The sequence below is a fragment of the Penicillium griseofulvum genome (assembly GCF_001561935.1).
Source record: "Penicillium griseofulvum strain PG3 chromosome Unknown contig_84, whole genome shotgun sequence".
Classification (NCBI taxonomy): Eukaryota; Fungi; Ascomycota; class Eurotiomycetes; order Eurotiales; family Aspergillaceae; genus Penicillium; species Penicillium griseofulvum.
The window spans coordinates 1044494-1061729 of NW_024467475.1; the positions used below are offsets into that span (position 1 = coordinate 1044494).

General features: G+C 46.6%; 7 protein-coding genes across 7 annotated transcripts; 4 read left to right on the top strand and 3 right to left on the bottom strand.

The window, feature by feature from the left end:
* Positions 1 to 826: 826 nt before the first annotated feature.
* Positions 827 to 2414, top strand: PGRI_049440 (uncharacterized protein; the record flags this gene model as incomplete). The annotated part of the gene is made up of 4 exons (XM_040792657.1): positions 827 to 870; positions 924 to 1082; positions 1135 to 1195; positions 1248 to 2414. 4 exons carry the CDS (start codon positions 827 to 829, stop codon positions 2412 to 2414), a joined length of 1431 nt encoding a protein of 476 aa, XP_040644624.1.
* A 2344-nt stretch (positions 2415 to 4758) lies between these two features.
* PGRI_049450 (OTU family ubiquitin thioesterase) lies at positions 4759 to 6392 on the top strand (the record flags this gene model as incomplete). The annotated part of the gene is made up of 7 exons (XM_040792658.1): positions 4759 to 4830; positions 4885 to 4971; positions 5032 to 5083; positions 5149 to 5414; positions 5487 to 5758; positions 5812 to 6264; positions 6317 to 6392. The coding sequence occupies 7 exons, from the start codon at positions 4759 to 4761 to the stop codon at positions 6390 to 6392; spliced, it is 1278 nt and encodes a 425-aa protein (XP_040644625.1).
* An 810-nt stretch (positions 6393 to 7202) lies between these two features.
* Positions 7203 to 8023, bottom strand: PGRI_049460 (DJ-1 domain, InhA-type; the record flags this gene model as incomplete). The annotated part of the gene is made up of 2 exons (XM_040792659.1): positions 7203 to 7411; positions 7495 to 8023. The coding sequence occupies 2 exons, from the start codon at positions 8021 to 8023 to the stop codon at positions 7203 to 7205; spliced, it is 738 nt and encodes a 245-aa protein (XP_040644626.1).
* Positions 8024 to 8993: 970 nt separating this feature from the next.
* PGRI_049470 (sugar porter family MFS transporter) lies at positions 8994 to 11047 on the top strand (the record flags this gene model as incomplete). The annotated part of the gene is made up of 8 exons (XM_040792660.1): positions 8994 to 9071; positions 9121 to 9517; positions 9574 to 10016; positions 10066 to 10156; positions 10207 to 10512; positions 10570 to 10666; positions 10720 to 10846; positions 10901 to 11047. 8 exons carry the CDS (start codon positions 8994 to 8996, stop codon positions 11045 to 11047), a joined length of 1686 nt encoding a protein of 561 aa, XP_040644627.1.
* A 188-nt stretch (positions 11048 to 11235) lies between these two features.
* On the bottom strand, positions 11236 to 13564 carry PGRI_049480 (putative C6 transcription factor (Gal4); the record flags this gene model as incomplete). Its single annotated transcript, XM_040792661.1, has 5 exons — positions 11236 to 11650; positions 11704 to 12221; positions 12275 to 12954; positions 13020 to 13289; positions 13543 to 13564. 5 exons carry the CDS (start codon positions 13562 to 13564, stop codon positions 11236 to 11238), a joined length of 1905 nt encoding a protein of 634 aa, XP_040644628.1.
* A 990-nt stretch (positions 13565 to 14554) lies between these two features.
* PGRI_049490 (uncharacterized protein) lies at positions 14555 to 15771 on the top strand (the record flags this gene model as incomplete). The annotated part of the gene is made up of 3 exons (XM_040792662.1): positions 14555 to 14815; positions 14924 to 15391; positions 15457 to 15771. 3 exons carry the CDS (start codon positions 14555 to 14557, stop codon positions 15769 to 15771), a joined length of 1044 nt encoding a protein of 347 aa, XP_040644629.1.
* Positions 15772 to 16280: 509 nt separating this feature from the next.
* Positions 16281 to 17134, bottom strand: PGRI_049500 (60S ribosomal eL37 domain-containing protein; the record flags this gene model as incomplete). Its single annotated transcript, XM_040792663.1, has 5 exons — positions 16281 to 16420; positions 16523 to 16594; positions 16745 to 16899; positions 16977 to 17059; positions 17129 to 17134. The coding sequence occupies 5 exons, from the start codon at positions 17132 to 17134 to the stop codon at positions 16281 to 16283; spliced, it is 456 nt and encodes a 151-aa protein (XP_040644630.1).
* Between the last annotated feature and the right edge of the window lie 102 nt (positions 17135 to 17236).

The following is a 17236-nucleotide window of genomic DNA, read 5'->3' on the forward strand; positions in this document are numbered from 1 at the left end:
AGATTCCTGGACTGGTCGAGTCGATGACATCGCGGGCAGTGAAGGGCTGGAGGGATCGGCGAATAGCGTCAGCCCCTTTCTGGTCCACATAAGGGTTTTTTTTCTTACTTTGGATGGTTTGGTTAAATTCGGTCCATTTTAGAACAGTTTCATACTGTGGTTTTGTTTGTAGGTCCTGGATGTTTTAGTTCTTGGGGGCGTTATACTCCCGCCTTTCTATAAGGGGTTAACGTGAAGAGACTACTAGTTATCAGTTCGTATGAAGTTTATTTCTTTTTATATAATAAAGCTCATATCTCAGCTTTCAATATTCAACGAGTCTACTAGGATTACAGAGTACAGAGTACAGAGTACAAAAGTCAACATATGGACCAAGCCCCTGACAGGTAAAGCTTTACAACAGTACAGGATGCCAATATACAGGAACACTTAATGTCCTTTCCGCTACTCCGTAAAGGTAGCATAAATCCAGCCCAAGTTATAAACATAATGTCGGTCACATGCTTCGAATAATTCATGATGTTATAGTTAGGCGAACAGTCCCTAAGTACTCCATAGATAGGCTTACTTTTACGTGCAGTGGAACGATAATAGATCATTCAAGCATTTGAACAATAGGCCTACTGAATAATCATTATTCAAAGCGAAATTGCCATTGTTGGTATATAGATGTAAAATGTACGTAGTCGTAAGTACTCTCCTCACGATAGTCAAGGCGGAAGCTCGCAGCTGTTATCTGACCGAGCTTCTCCAACACTCCAACCCCACCACTTTGCGATCCTCTCTATCCTAACCACCCTTCTCTTTTCAACTTATTACACCCAAGATGTCTGATGATGATGATTTTATGCAAGACTCTGGGGATGAGGAGTATTGGTCCCTTGTCCCCTCTGCCTAGACTGAGCTGACCGCTGAAATCACAGTTACGACTTCGAATATGAGGACGCAGACGACGACGAATCTGGTGACATCGGAATCGAAAACAAATACTACAATGCCAAACAGATTAAAGTCGACAATCCGGAAGAGGCAGTTGATGAGTTCCTAGGCATACCGCCCATGGAACAAGACAAAAGCGACTGGTAATTGTTGACACCTAGGCTGATCGCAACTGGTCCTAACGATGAAACATAGGGGATTCAAAGGTCTCAAGCAGGCTATCAAGTTGGAATTCAAGCTCGGAAGATACAGCGATGTAAGCTCATGTCCCAAACTGATCTGTCTAAGTACTGACCCCGATCTCTTAGACTGTCGCACACTACCGGGAATTGCTCACATATGTCAAATCCGCTGTTACACGAAATTATTCAGAGAAATCGATCAACAATATGCTGGACTTTATCGAGAAAGGGTCCGACAACGCAGAGGCCTACCAATGCATGGAGGAATTTTACTCTCTGACCCTTGAATCATTCCAAAACACAAACAACGAGCGCCTTTGGCTGAAAACGAACATTAAACTGGCACGCCTGTGGCTGGAACGCAAGCAATATGGCCAGCTGAACAAAAAGATGCGGGAACTGCATCGGGCATGCCAACGAGAGGACGGATCGGACGATACCAGCAAAGGAACATACCTACTTGAACTCTACGCCCTTGAGATTCAGATGTACGCGGAAACGAGGAATAACAAACGATTGAAGGCCTTATACCAGCGGGCCCTTCGAGTGCGGTCGGCAGTGCCCCATCCCAAGATCATGGGCATTATCCGTGAATGTGGAGGCAAGATGCACATGAGCGAAGAGAATTGGAAGGAAGCACAAAGTGATTTCTTCGAATCATTCCGAAACTACGACGAAGCCGGTTCGATGCAGCGAATCCAAGTTCTCAAATACCTGGTCTTAACGACGATGCTCATGAAATCGGATATTAATCCGTTCGATTCTCAGGAAACCAAGCCATACAAGAATGATCCCCGTATTTCCGCCATGACCGACTTGGTGGACGCTTTCCAACGGGACGACATTCATGCATATGAGGACGTGCTGAGCAAACATCCGGATGTCTTGGCTGATCCTTTTATTGCGGAGAACATTGATGAGGTGAGCCGCAATATGCGCACCAAGGCGGTTCTGAAATTAATCGCCCCTTACACTCGGTTTTCTCTGCAATTTATTTCCAAACACATCAAAGTCTCTGTGCCAGAGGTGTTGGATATTCTCAGTTTCCTCATCCTGGACAAAAAGCTCAACGCCAAGATTGACCAGGATAATGGTACGGTGGTAGTGGAGAGTGCGAGTGACGTGGAGCGGCTGCGAGCTGTGGGTGAGTGGAGCTCAGCACTGCGCACTCTCTGGCAAACAACACTCAATGGTGAGGGGTTGCGTGCGAATGATACATCTACAATTTTCCTTGGAGATGAACGCCGTGTCCGTAAGGACCGAGGCAAAATGCCAGCCAAATGGTTATTCTAGGACTTTTTAAGCGCTGTTGCCCCACGTGTGCATATCCGGCTGAGCCGCCTAAAGGAAAACAAAATACGATCTCACACCGTTTCTTTGTGAGAATTCTGACCCGCTATTTAGAGTTGGTTTGACAGACGCTAAAATATGAATTTCCTACAATCTGAGTAGTAGTGTAGGTGTATCTCTTAATTCTTTACCTACTCTGTAGTAGTCTCTTATATAAGTGGAAGCTTAACCTTTCTACGGAGTATAGATACATTATGTTGTATATGTTGTATAGATAGAAAAGCAAATAGAAAAAGCAATATTGATCAGCATGTGAACATTTCCCAACAGGGACCTTATCTATACTATTTACATTATGCATCAGGTACGGAGCTCCGATTCGGAAATCCTCCGTATAAACTCGGATCCGATATTAAGATATTAAACTGCCGACTTCAAAGTTCTATATACGCGCCCTTGGAATCACAATCACAGAGGATATCCGAGCACCAGGTCGGGTGATTGACAACTTTATCGCCAACCAACATGCATGTACTAAGTAGAATGATAGGATCCAAAAAAAAAAGAAAAAAGAAAAAAAAAAAAAAAAAAAAAAACCAAGTTAAGCCACCAATGAAAGGATCCAAAAAAAAAAGAAAAAAAAAAAAAAAAAAAAAAAAAAAAAACCAAGTTATGCCACCATCGCCCCCAAAATAACGAAAAAAGGAAAATCACAAAAGCAAAGGCCGCATCAGATCGGGGGGCCACACCAATCATGGCGGGGGCCAGCGTAACGGAGTCCAAACGAAACATCCCAGACCCTCAGCCTTGGACTTTTCAAACCCCGCTTTTGGGGCCTTTTAACAGATGTCTTTTTGTTCTCTTTTCTTATTCTGTGCTTGTTTTTATATATATGGATACTATACCTATAGAGCTCCGATTAGTCGTCAATTGAAGTACTTATTAGTATAGGATGACAAGGGATTCCGATGCATACAATAGTACGTATAACAAAAACATATTTGATATACAAGAATCAATATCTTCATACAACATAACTCCTTATAAGTTGATTTGTGGGGTAAAGGAATACAAAGTGTACAACGTGAAGATGTACAACCTATGTACAACCTGTATATATTGGAAAAATCACTTATGATGTTTTCGATCAGCATCTTCAGATGAGAGTCGGGGCACGGTGCATCGTTACTTCATAGCTGGTTTTTTTTTTTTTTCCCTTTTTCTTTTTATTATTTTCTTTTCTTTTTATCTTTTCTTTTTATCTTTTCTTTTTCTTTTGACATTTTCCTTTTTTTTATCTTCTTTTTTATCTTTCGATTTCATAGAAGGGTTGAACTTGTTTTTCTTTTTCAAGCCCAACCCTTTTTTTTTATTTGTGCCTTTATTTCTCTCTCTTCTCCCCCGCAAAAAAAAAAATCCATTTCCCCCTCCAACTCCTCTTTTTAACTCTATCCTTTAAAAGAAACATTTTATACTCTTTTTTCTATCTGTACAAGGCCATATCAAGGTGAGCTTCCGACTTTTTTATTTTATATCTTCTCTTAAAGGAAACCCCCTCTTTACCTCACCATTCATAATTCTCCGGAATACATCTCCGTTTGAATTGAAAAAAAATCACACTCTCTATGATCCTTGCCATTCTCAGGTTCACCCCTCCATGAGAGGATCCCCTGAGCCGTTCCCAGCCGGCTTATAGCCTCTTGGGGGGCGGAGCTGACATCATTGAATCATTTTCAATGTGATTCTGATATTTCCCTTTGATCACTTTGAGACTCTTCACAAAACTTGTTTTACACATCCAATCAGACCGGGAGACCGGTTGGTCCTAGAGGCCTGTAGTACACCCTCCATCTACCCATCTTATTCCCTGTATCATCCTATTGGCCTCCTCGGGTGCTTATGGGCTTGAATTTACCTTCCCCATCAAATCCCTACACACATTTTGTGTCTGGACCCGTGCTGAGACTCTGATAGTAAAAGCTGATTGTGCTGGGCCACGCTTAAGTGTCGTACAAGGCAAAAAAGTGCGTATTTTCATCTTGATTCCCGGGAAATGTTCCTTCGATCTGTATGTCATATCTTTTTTTTCTATATTTTGCTCTTTCCTTTTCTTTCCTAACATCACCCAGACCTTGACATAACAACTACTGGAAATCTTCGACTTCGACAACCGCATGCGATGTCCTTATCAAAACCTACTTGGCATCATTTCGCTCCTCACCAGCACTTCCTGGAAAAGCAGCCTGTCGACTTTTATCGGGACGCCCTTTCCCCATCGTTTCTTTCTCCAGTAGCACTTTCATTATCAGCTGCCTTCTCCCATCCAATTTCTTCCAACTCCGCCAACATGAATGCTCTCTCCGCCGACGAGATGGAGCGCTTCCAGAAGCTTTCCAACAGCTATCAGCCGGAAGTTCAGGTAATTGGCTTCGAATATTCCGATCTGCGGCAATGGCTGACATCATGTGGACAGGGGCCCCTTGTGTCAACCAAACAGTCTAGTCACAGCATTGCATTGGATTACTCAAATGCCGATCCTACACTAGCTACGAAGACCAATGTAAGCTTCGGTGGCTTGAGCCTGTGTTACACATGGCACGCATCTTCTAACTTCTTACAGGCGCTTGCTATCACCCATCCAGATTGTCGTATCATGAAAGGCGATGGGAATTGTGGGTGGAGAGGTATGGTTCATGTGGATCCGATATGACGTGCATCGCATGCTAATCCTATGCAGCCGTCGCATTTGGTTATTTCGAGACCCTCTTCGCCCTCCGCGATACGCTTCGGATCGAGACGGAGATTCGGAGAATGAAGTCTCTCACTACGTTGCTGGAACGGGTCGGCCTGTCGGATTCCATCTACGAGATCTTTGTCGATGCCACAGAAGACGTCCTCAACAGAATCCATGCTGCTATCCAAAGCGGCGCGCAAGACGAGTCTTTCCTTGTTGAGGCCTTCAATGAGGGTTACTCCTCCGATGCGATCATTACCCACTTCCGAGTAAGTTTCTCTTGGATGATGCTCGCCCTTTCATTTCCTTGTTGAACGTAAACTAATTGTCTCGTCTTGCAGATTCTGACTAGCGCGTGGATGAAGCTCAATCCACACCGGTACCAAGCTTTCCTTCCCATGCCACTGGACCAGTACTGCAGTTCGCGGATAGACCCGGTGAAGACCGAAATCGATGAAGTTGGCCTACAGGCACTGATCGACGGTGTAATTGAAGGTTCCGGCTTTGGCGTTGAAATTCTCTACCTCGACCGAAGTGAAGGCGAGGTCGTGACACCTCACCTATTGTCCTCTAATCGTCCCAATGGGGCGACCATCCGTCTCCTATACCGACCGTGAGTTACTTTCGCGGTTAACGTGTGTCGTTCCGAGTCTAACATTCCCGCAGAGGCCATTATGATATTCTTTATCCAGTCGAAAATACGTTGAATATGGCCCCCATAGTTAACCTCCAATACGGAATGACGTCCGACTACTCCCCCTGGGATCAAACTCTCGGATTCGACGTCAATTCAAGCTTAATGGCAATTCCCAATTTGATGCAGGATACATCCTTCGGGATGGGCGCTCCCATGTCTCCCATGCCTTCTGTCTCGCCAACCCCCGCCAGTCCATTCCGCATGTCCCCGCAACAAGACATGTACCAATCGCCTATGCCGACACATGCACCTATTCCGTCAATTCCCGTCTCACCTTCTCCCCAAATGGCGCAATCCGCCGCCCCGCCACCGATGACTTCATTGCCTAGTCGATCATCAGACGGTCCGCAGATTCGCCTAAATCCATTAGTGATGAAACCGAATCTCAGTCGCTCGTTGCCAGTCACCACCCCTTTCAAAAAGTGAGTTCTTTCAAATTTACTTAGTCCGCATCGTTACTAACTTCTTTTCTAGTTCCCCATATAACCAAGCCCATTTCCAGAATTCCGACTTTGAACCCATCCATTGGGAACCACATGAACGACGATAAATCTTATGGACTGCATGATAAGAGCCATGGATCCCGTTTTCTTTCTCTCTTCATAATGATCATCGTGGGTCAATCGAGTCGACTTGTCAGCCGGAGGCCGGCATATCTCACAAGTCTCGATGAAACCCTCTTCCTTTGGGTTTTGGGGTTAGCCATGGCTCACATTTTCCTTCTTTTTTATGCCCTTCTCTTCTATGATTGTCCTCTTTAGCGTGCAGCGCGTTGCATGGTACGAGCGTTCTCGCCCAGATTGTTTCTTTTTCTATTTTTTTTAAGCCTCTCGGGGTCTTGTTTTTTTCGATTCTCGATTCTTTTTTTAGGCTCTGGAACTGCAAGAAATGCACTATTGATCCATATCTATGTCTTTCTTATGTAGATCGTAGTGTACTTACCTAGGTATTGTAGATCGTAGTGTGATCACAGGGACTACGTATTGTCTAAGTAGTGACCTAGTTGCGTGAACATTATGCCCGTCCTTCGGCCGAAACAATTCATACTTCCCAATGCATGACATTGCTTTTTCAATGTTTTCTTGCATAAAGAGGTCTTTACTTAGACACTGTAACTAATATTCTACTATGTCTTTTCAACCCTTTCAAATATCTTTTATCTTTCTAGATCCAGTGAATAACCTCGAGGGCACAGTTCCCCCGAAAAGCAAATATCAGCAAAAGCAGCAGTTGATATAATTTTTGTAAAAGTCAGTACAGAAATTCGCATCTTATTTTATCTTTCCAAAAAAAGCAACCTCCTCGATCTCGGCGCATGGAAATGACGTCGCATTACATGGAATATAACTTCTACCCCCAATCACTTCCCACCAAGCAACCGACCCAAAGCATTCGGGATTGCTCTAATAACCTGCCACAACACATACGCCGTATCACTCGTAGCAGAACTAGCATACTTCGCCGGTCGAACAGGAATATCCGCCGCAACGAGGATAGTATTCACCAGCGCGGCAGAATAATGTTCACGCAAGTACGCAATGACCAAATCATGTCCATTTGTAATTCCACCTGCTCAGTATTAACATCGAACCAAAATGAATACAAAATATAAATAATAATCTAAAAAAGAAAAGAAGAAGAAATAAACATACCACTAGTCCACAAATTCCCATCCCTAGCAACCCTAACCGAATCATCCCACACCTTCGCCTCCGGAAACTTCCTCTTCATCTCCGGAATTAAAAGTCGCGGCGCTGTAACTTCCCTCCCCCTCGTAATCCCTGCATACCCAATAACGAATGCACCAGTGCAGATACTCAGAATCGGCGTTCCGGCCGCGAAATGTCCCCGCACAAAATTCAGATATTCTTCTGCTGGTGGCATCGCTTTTGGCGGTGGACCGGGGATTACCACTATATCCAATTTTCCGGGGGAAACGGCGGAGTCCGTGGGGGAATTTGTCAATTGGACTGTCATTTGAGAGGTCGTGTTGACGGTGTTTTCTCCTTTAACTGTGTTTGCGATGTAATGTATCGAGCAGGGTCGTCCCATGTCTACTAGTGGTTGGGGGAGAGAGCATTCTTGAAGGTATTCGGGTGTTGTCATGTAGAGGAGGTCGATTGCGGCTAGGTCGAGGAGTTGGACGGTGTCTACTAGGAGGACGCCGATTCGGAGGGTCATTGTTATGGTTAGGTTTGGATCGGGAGGTTAACTTTGATTTGGAAGTTTGGGATCTGGAAGCTTGGGATCTTGGAGTTTGAGATTGAATTGACCAGAGAGCGGAATTTATTACATTGCGCGAGGGTCAGATGCTTTTTGCGGATGATTTCGTTTTGAGAAACCACCCGAGCCGGACAGCAGATGACATGCGTCTGATGTCCGGCTGGACTGGCTGGAAGGGTTGCTGCTCTGGTGCTGGAGATGGATTTGCATGGGATTTAGTTGTTTTGCTGGAAATATGCGCATAATCGCGCAGGTTGGGGCTTTTTGTAGAGATGTGTTTCACATGGGCTGTACAGAGTGATAAATTACCGTCGCAATTGTAGGAATTTGCTCATAATGAGTCATCTTGTGATCTATCCCACCTGGGCAGTTATAAGAAGTAGGATATATATCTCGTTTATAATGTCGAATTCCATCAGGTTTTGGTATATCGGAAATATGCCGAATGACAAGAAATCCCCTTTCCCCACAAAGGGGTTTCGGGTTCGGGATGACGATGCCGAAATTGTGGGGTTGGATTTTAGGAGAAATTATATAGAAAAGATGTATATGTATATATTAATATCTATCTATATATAAATAAATAAATCGGTGTTTAATTCTTCCCCAGAATGTTCCTTTTTTTCCAAATTCCCTGCAGACAGGGATTCCCCGCAATATCAAAAGTCCTCGGGCTCGGCCCACCAAATTCGGGGAAAAGCTCCCTACCCCAGTTTCGGGCCCCTTCGGCGGAGTAGACCACTCCGTCTTCTATCAGACCATCTGCCATCCTTCGGAGTACTGTCTTCCTATAACCCCAGACGGAGCACTGTCTTCCTACTTCTATACCCCAGACGGAGTACTGTGTTCCTGTTCTTCACCTGGAGTATATAAAGCCTAACGACAGGGCTATATCTCTTCTCATCGGCGAACTAAATACTAGCATATCATGGCTACCGTTACTAGCGCGCCAAAGAGCAGCTTTGCGCTCGTTCTAGAAAATCCCTTTCTATGTGGTGTAGCATCGGTAAGTGTCCCTCTTACACGAGATGCCATTCATTCCCTAACCTGGACAGTTCTCGACCCTAGGTGGTCTATTGTTTGGCTATGACCAAGGTGTTATTAGTGGTGTCATCACCATGGAGTCCTTTGGAGCTCGATACCCTCGTGTCTTTGCCGAAAGTGGTTTCAAGGGTTGGTTCGTATCAACCCTGTTGATTGCAGCTTGGGCTGGTTCCTTGATTAATGGACCGATCGCCGATCGATTTGGCCGGAAGATGTCCATAAATCTAGCAGTGGTGGTCTTCGTCATTGGTTCCATCCTCCAATGCGCTGCTATGAATGTCCCAATGCTGTTCGCCGGTCGAGCTATTGCTGGTTTGGCGGTTGGTCAACTGACCATGGTCGTGCCTCTGTACATTTCTGAAGTTTCCATTCCAGATATTCGCGGAGGTCTTGTGGTTCTACAGCAATGTAAGTTTGGCTTGTTGTGGGATATGTTCAATGTTCGTCCACTAATTTGCGATTAGTGTCCGTCACTATTGGAATCTTGATCAGCTACTGGATCGACTATGGAACCAACTACATTGGCGGAACTCGATGCGCTCCTGATATCCCTTACTCCGGTGGCACAAGCTCAAAGCCCGTCTTCGATCCCTACCATGATGTTCCTGCTGGTGGTTGCACTGGACAGTCTGAGGTGTCGTGGCGTCTTCCCCTAGCCCTACAGATCGTTCCGGCTGTCATCCTCGGTGTTGGAATGCTGTTCTTCCCAGACTCACCCCGTTGGTTGTTGATGAAGGAGCGTGATGACGATTCGCTGCACGCGCTTTCAAGACTGCGTCGTCAGGATCGTGATAGTCCTGTTCTCCTCAACGAGTACCTTGAAATCAAGGCCTCTATCATGTTGGAAAACTCATTCGCCAAGGACAACTTCCCTAATCTCTCTGGGTTCAAGTTGCACATTGCTCAGGTTTGTTACTCATTCCCCCTTTTGATTCGATTCATCTAACACGTTTCAGTACATGTCCTTCCTGACAAACTGGTCCCGCTTCAGACGGTTGGCTATTGGCTGCATCGTGATGTTCTTCCAGCAGTTTATGGGCTGTAATGGTATGTCATTTCCCAACTACACATTTAAACATAGCATCTAATCCATATAGCCATGATCTACTACGCACCTACGATATTCGCCCAGCTAGGTCTTGATGGCAACACCTCCTCTCTCCTTGCTACCGGTGTTTACGGTATTGTCAACTGCCTCAGCACCCTTCCTGCCCTCATCTTCATCGACAAAGTCGGTCGTAGACCCCTGCTCATGGCAGGCGCCGCGGGAACTTGCATCTCGCTAGTGATCGTAGGCGGCATCCTGGGTGGCTTTGGCTCCTCACTCGTGAGCAATAAAGCCGCCGGCTGGGTTGGTATTGCCTTTATCTACATCTACGATATCAACTTCTCCTACTCCTTCGGTAAGAGCATACCCCATATCCCTGTCTTCTCCAGCACTAACAAAATATTTCCGCTAGCCCCTATCGGTTGGGTTCTTCCTTCAGAGATATTCAACCTCTCCATTCGATCCAAGGCCATCTCCATCACAACCTCGGCAACATGGATGTGCAACTTGTAAGTGACGTATTCCACGGGCTATTCGATTCGAATCTAACTATGTCTTACAGCATCATCGGCCTTGTCACACCTGATATGCTCGAGTCCATCACATACGGCACATACATCTTCTTTGCAGCATTCTGTCTTCTCGCCTTTGCTTTCACCTTCTTCTGCATCCCCGAGACCCGTGGCAAGGTACGTTCTACACCGGCTATTTCCACATGAAAGATCGATGCTAACTATTCTCAGACCCTCGAAGACATGGATCTTATTTTCGGCGATACAGCCGCACACGAAGAAAAGATTCGCATCAAGCACATTGAAGCGGAGTTACGCGGAACACCATTCGAAGAGGATCTCATCAAGCCGGTCGATTCCCATGCGGAACAAGTATAAACGCCGTGAAAAAGAAAAGAAACATGAGAACACTATATAATAACTTATTGACAAAGTCACGAACTGTTGAATATCGAACTAAATAATGCAAAGTATTTGCTGATGACTATTTCCAATCCTAATTCCCATTTTTCCATATACCCATCCTACAATGCAAGCTACATACAGAAAGCAAAAATAATAAAACTTCATTCCGCTGCTGGGAAATTCACCCATTCGGAGAAATCCATGCCGCCCGTAGTGTGCATTTGCATATGCTGCTCGACTGGGAACAGACTTCCGCCGAATCCGGGGTCGCTGAAGAGCTGCTCGGGGAACGGCATCATGTTAGGCTGCGGTTGTGGGGGCATGTGCTGGTGCTGGTGTTGCTGCTGGGCTTCGTGTTGCTGGTCGTCTGGAATTCCCTGCGGGTGCATTGGCGGGCCGAGGAGTCTGTTGATGACTTCGAAGCAGCGGGTTGCGAAGCGGTTTGTGCCGAGGGAGGGATGTGTTAGGAGTGATTTTGTAGTTTCGATGTCCTGGAGCCAGGAGGCGGCTTCTGGGTTTGAGGGGTCGGTCATTAGGAAGACTATTGGGATGAGACCTGCTTGGAAGAGGAAGTAACTAATTTTTGTTAGATATCGTTCTGGAAGGAATAATAGGGAGGAAATACATACAGCATATACCATGCCCCAAGTCTGGTGCACATATAATTCCCCATATACTCCGAGATAGAGGAGATGGTCAGACGCGCGTTCTGGAGACAGCGCAATCGACACTCGGTCTCGAAGGGATCGTCACCTCCTGTATCCGGCGTGCCTGTACCGCTGCCGCTAAGTGGGGCCCAGCGTCTAGCGGCCCAGCGGAGGAGGATTGGTCTGTAGATCAGAATGGTGAGGTTCCAGTTTCGCCATAGCAGACGGTTGCGCACGAGTGCGAGGGAGTCCGGGTCTGGGTTGGTTGGCTGCATGGAGAGAGGCTGCGGGTGTTTGAGGTAGGATGGAAGACCGTTGTACCATTCTTCGATGGGTTTTTGCAGGTTCAGCGTGTCTTCTGGGGTGAGGCTGGGGCTTGAAATGAGGCGTTGGTAGACGCTATTGGTGAGGAGGTGGAAGCTGGCCTGCGCAATTAAGCCGGAGTAGATGGTTGGGCCGGGCGATTCGGCCGGCAGAGTTGTTGTTGTGGGAGTCAGGGCCTGTGATGTATTAGTTATGGCTGCTTTTTATGTTCCATGTTGGTTGACAGTACCTCTTCGTGGATATTTCGAACCTGCTTCGCATCCATGACATTGTCCTCTGGCAGTAGGATCGGTCTTCCGAAGGTTTTGGCTGCGCCGCTGTCGAAGATGAAAACTCCCCACCACAATCTTCTGCGAATTTCTCTTTGTAGGAGACTGATCTTCCAGCCAGGGAACTCCTTGTGAAGGCCCAAGCTCATGGCCATTCGAACTGCTAGGCCAAGGTAATTCCATCCAGTGTTGGGCTTGTTCCGTTTCTGCGCGTAGTTGCTCAGTAACAATAATGCTTGGACTAATGTCAGATTTCCGGTCTCAAACACAGATGCCTGCTGCAAGTATCCCCTAGCTTCTTGGTAGAAAGTGATATCGAGATCCGAGCTATCATCACCGATACACCAGGCCCCAAGAGCTAAGATCGTGTTTAGGAGGATATGCCAGGCCGTGCCATGCGGGCGTAGAGATGGGTCATTAAACTGCATCCGGAAGGTAGGCTCGTGGATAAATGGATAGCTGGTGTGATAATTGAGGAAGAAGGCGTCGATAAACGCTTGTTCAATCAGCCCAGATGGGGCACTTTCCAGAAGCTGCGCTTTGAGAGGCACGCCTCCTGACCTTGCTGAGCGTACAGGTATATTCAGGTCAAATCCATGATCAAAAAGTGCTCGTAATGGTACGACACTTGAAGACGCTCCTATAACGTATCTGTCAGCTCAGAATAGGAAAAGCATAATCCATAACGGATATTGATGGACTAACCAAAGTAGCCAGCTCCTTCGGGTTTAATAGACAGCGCAGCCATGCCATCTGTCAAATCACCAAGCGTGATTTCTTTTTCAGCCCAGTCAAAGCCATCGGCTTGCTGTGGGAGAGCTTCTGGTGCTGGCTCGGCCCGTTCAGGTTCATGCTTGGCCGGGGTTGAGTGCCTTGAAGAGGACTTGGATGAAGGGGCCCTTGGGGCCTCTGGGTTTTGCAAAAGAGAACGGAGAGTAGCATCCAGATCGCCACCTGGGAAAAGCCTTCCTAGGGCTGTTTCAAATGAGTGTAGGCGATCTTCAACATAGGTTAAGTGTCTGACAGTGTCAGCCTTGTTTTCAAAAACGAGGTTTTTTCGGTTCTTATCACTTACTGCCGAGTCAGAGGACTCCTGCTGACTTTTGGGCTGTATATACATTCTTTGTTCAGCTGTCGGCATTGCAGACAAACTGGTCGCTCTTTTGAGCACTATAATACCCGAGTTAAAAGGGCCAAGGCTTGCAGGATTTCAATAGAAGACACTTACTCTTGACTTGCGCAAGCGGCATTCGTCGCACTATTTGAACGGTTAGATTTGAATTCTTGCATTTTATATCTCAGCTATCATGTCAATACATACAGCAAATGAGTGGGAATCACGAGTGCTAGTCATCTTTATCGAGGCAAATTGGATGTCTCGTATCTTGTATCCAATGCGCTGTGATCATGCCATACAACGGCAGTCATCTGCACAAACAGTTAGCGAATGCATTTGGTATGGGAAATGCTTCGCGAGAGCACTTCCACATGTATCAATGTATAGCACAAGAGCATGATAGGGCTAGGGTGCGTACACACATGGCGGTGTGGAAGTGATCTCTAGAATGGACAATGTACTCACGATCGGCGCTAGAGCATAGCCTCTTGCAATGCGATGGATAAGATGCATCCATCTCTCCCCTCGATGGTGGGGAAACGGTCAGGTGATGCGTGCAGAAAACTCACATCGGTGCCTCAGGCAGAGATTTGGGGGAATTTCCATCACAGCCGTTGTTGACTATTTTGTATGATATTTCAAAGCTGTGATCTGATTTTATTTGTAGTTTGGTTTTTATTAACTACATCGATTGATATTTCAGGTTTATGGTGTGGAAATTGAGCGGATAGTATACAACACGAACTATATATATTGCTTGTAACCATCGTTCTGACACACTCCAAGACATCGATTTTGAGTAGAAGATAGTTAAAGAGAATCATCACCTATAGCTATTGAATAATCTTTATACACAAAAGAAAATAAACCGAGAAACAGCAAGCCAAATCAAATTCCATGCAATATCATCTTGATATTCTATCTCTTGGCATGGCTGGATACCTGAGGGGCCAATCACAAGCCCGGGACATTTTTTCTCGACATCATCTCCACGACTCGTTCAGCAGCAACACTTCCAAACAAAGACTCAATTGGAAAAAGAGAAAGATTGAAACTAGATCTAGTACATCTTTGACTTGCGAGGAACTAAGGACAGCATCGATATCTGAATCGAGGCGCAATCATGCCCTCTCAACCCCCACTACCACCCCTCCTCGCGTCATATGTATCAAATCTGCCCGTTTCATCTCTGACACTAGTCTCTTCTATTCTTGGTGCAACTTCAAACTGGCTTGTCCTGAGATTTCTCCATGCTGCGCTGAGTTCACCGAGCCCCAATGCGGCATTTGGCTCAGACGAGCTGAACAATGGCATCAAGAAGAAAGTGGTGCTGGTGAGCTTCATGCGGAGTTATGAGTTCTGGAGGACTGAGGCAAAGCGATTGGTAAGTTTAGCCAACCGATTGACTGGTATCTGAATTTGAAACATGCATTTCTTATATTATTCATGTATTGATACAAACTTTGATCAACATAATTAACCAGATTTAAAGGGCCTTGATCTTGCGCGTCTGGCAGATAAGCAACAATTTGCATTCATAGATGGCCTGTCTGAGCTGTTCTACGCACCAGAAGCTACAGCTACCCCCAGTATCTCACCGGCTGGTCTGGGAAGCAGCCCACGCACATCGCTCCCAATGCGATCTGCACCAGGTGTTGTACCTGGAAGGTCACCACATCCAGCAGTTTCAACAGCTTCAGGAGCGAGAGGAAATATTACGCCGAAGCAGGCTGAACCTGGGATTGCAAAGAAGCTCCATTTCTCTGGCCGTGGTCTCGCCTCCCTCGATGCACTGGAGAAAGATCTTTTATCAGTGATCGAACAGCAAAAGAGTACGATGGAAGATGGCGATGAGCTTCTCCTCATTATCGACCAACCTGACCTGCTCCTTGCTGCGACAGGTCCAAGTATGGGAATTGGAGCCACGGAAATGTCGGAGTGGATCACAGCGCTACAACAGGTAAGGCCTTATCACTTCCTGATAGGCAAAAACAAGGTTTACGGCAGGGCTGACTATTTCGACAGCATGCACATGCTACAGTTTTGACGTTGGCTACAGATGCCCCATTAATACACAATGCATCCATATCGGGAGGGCAGTGGGCTACGCCAATAGAGACGGAACATGCGGCACTTGTTATTGGGTTGGCGCACCGGGCTCGGTCGGTTATGCAGCTCCGCACTTTGGACACTGGAGCCGCAAAAGATGTGAGCGGGGTACTGAGGATCAGCCGAGGTGGTGGGCTGAACAGTGAAGAAGAGACACTGGAAGAGCGAGAGGCGTTGTACTTCATTCAACGGGATGGCGGTGTGAGGGTATTTGGTCGTGGAGAATCATGAGCCGAGACTGTATACTAGGGGTTAGAAGCTCGCAATAGCCTATGAAGAACAGCCATTGAATCATGTCCAATTCAAGCCTCCGCGTCTTTTCGAAGAGCCTCGTACTGAGTAGAACAGACCATGAAATGGTAGGAAGAGTCTTCACATTGTATCTGTCATGACATGGGATATTCGCCAGCCATAAACGAAGAAAAAGGAAATTCATTCACGCTTTCCCATGGTTTTTTAAATCCAACTCTTTTCCGTAGAAAAGAGCCTTTCAACGAAACTTTTCCAATCGTCTCGCAAGTTCTACTTTGTCATCCTTGGCGTGGCAAAGAGAACCAACGTGATCGACCGTTGCACACACCAACTCCACGGGAAAGCGATAAGAGTCCGGAACTGCCATTGCATTTCGAGTAATGCTATCCCGTAATGCTAATTCATATCATGCCAGGATCCCTCCCCTCATTCCTATTCCAGCCTCTCCGATAACGAAAACGCGACGCCGAGCAGACGAAAAAGGGAATCTAGTTGGTCACGGGGCCGCGGGCACCCTTGGGGGTACCGGTCTGGAAGCCGTTGAGGAAGCGGCGGTGGACATCACGCAGGGAGCGCATGCGGCCGGAGCCGGTGGTCTTGCGGCGCTTGGCCTTCTCACCCCAGTTGTCTGTTCGTAGAAAAAAATCCATGTAAGCCAGAATTCTTGCCTATGCCATATTTCCAAACAATGGCCATCATTCATATGCTCTCGGGAGGGGTATTTGCGTACACTTGCGGGTCTTGGCAGCAGGGTAGCCGCAGTTGGCACAGGTAGACTTCTGGATGTGGAAAGACCGCTTGCCTGTAGAGTCGAAGATATCACCGGTTAGCCGTTGTCCTTGCCATCATGTGTGGTTGTCTTCGCCGTAATCGCCGATTCCATCTGTCCATGTAGAAATTTGCGATTGCGGGTCGGATGGGTGGGATCGTGAAAAATAGGTGCAATACGTACCACAACGACGGCACAAAGTGTGCGTCTTGTTGTGACGCTTTCCGAAACTCGCGGTACCCTTAGCTGTGGCGGTTGTTAGTTTGAAGTTATTCGGCGTTGCGGAGGATCGCGGTGCGATGTTTCGACATCGGACGTACTCATCTTGAATTATGGAACTGTAGACGAGGATATATGTTAGTAAATTGACGGGGTTGAGGTGAGCACTTGTTGAGGGACCGGCATGCGAACGTACCTGGCAATTCCGTTGAAGGGGCTGGTTGTCGGGTCGTCGTCGCTAAGCGTCTCGAAACTTGCCCAAGATCTGGCGATTGTGCTCTAAGCGAGTGCGTTAGTTAATCACGTGGACCCATCAGGGCTTTTCTAGATCCCGTGACTAGCACCAACCCTCATTGGCCTTAACCTTATGGTCCGTGCACATGCTAAATCACGTGATACCAATTCATCTGGGAAGGCCAACCAATTACAGAGTGGTTGATTCATGTTTGTATTCGA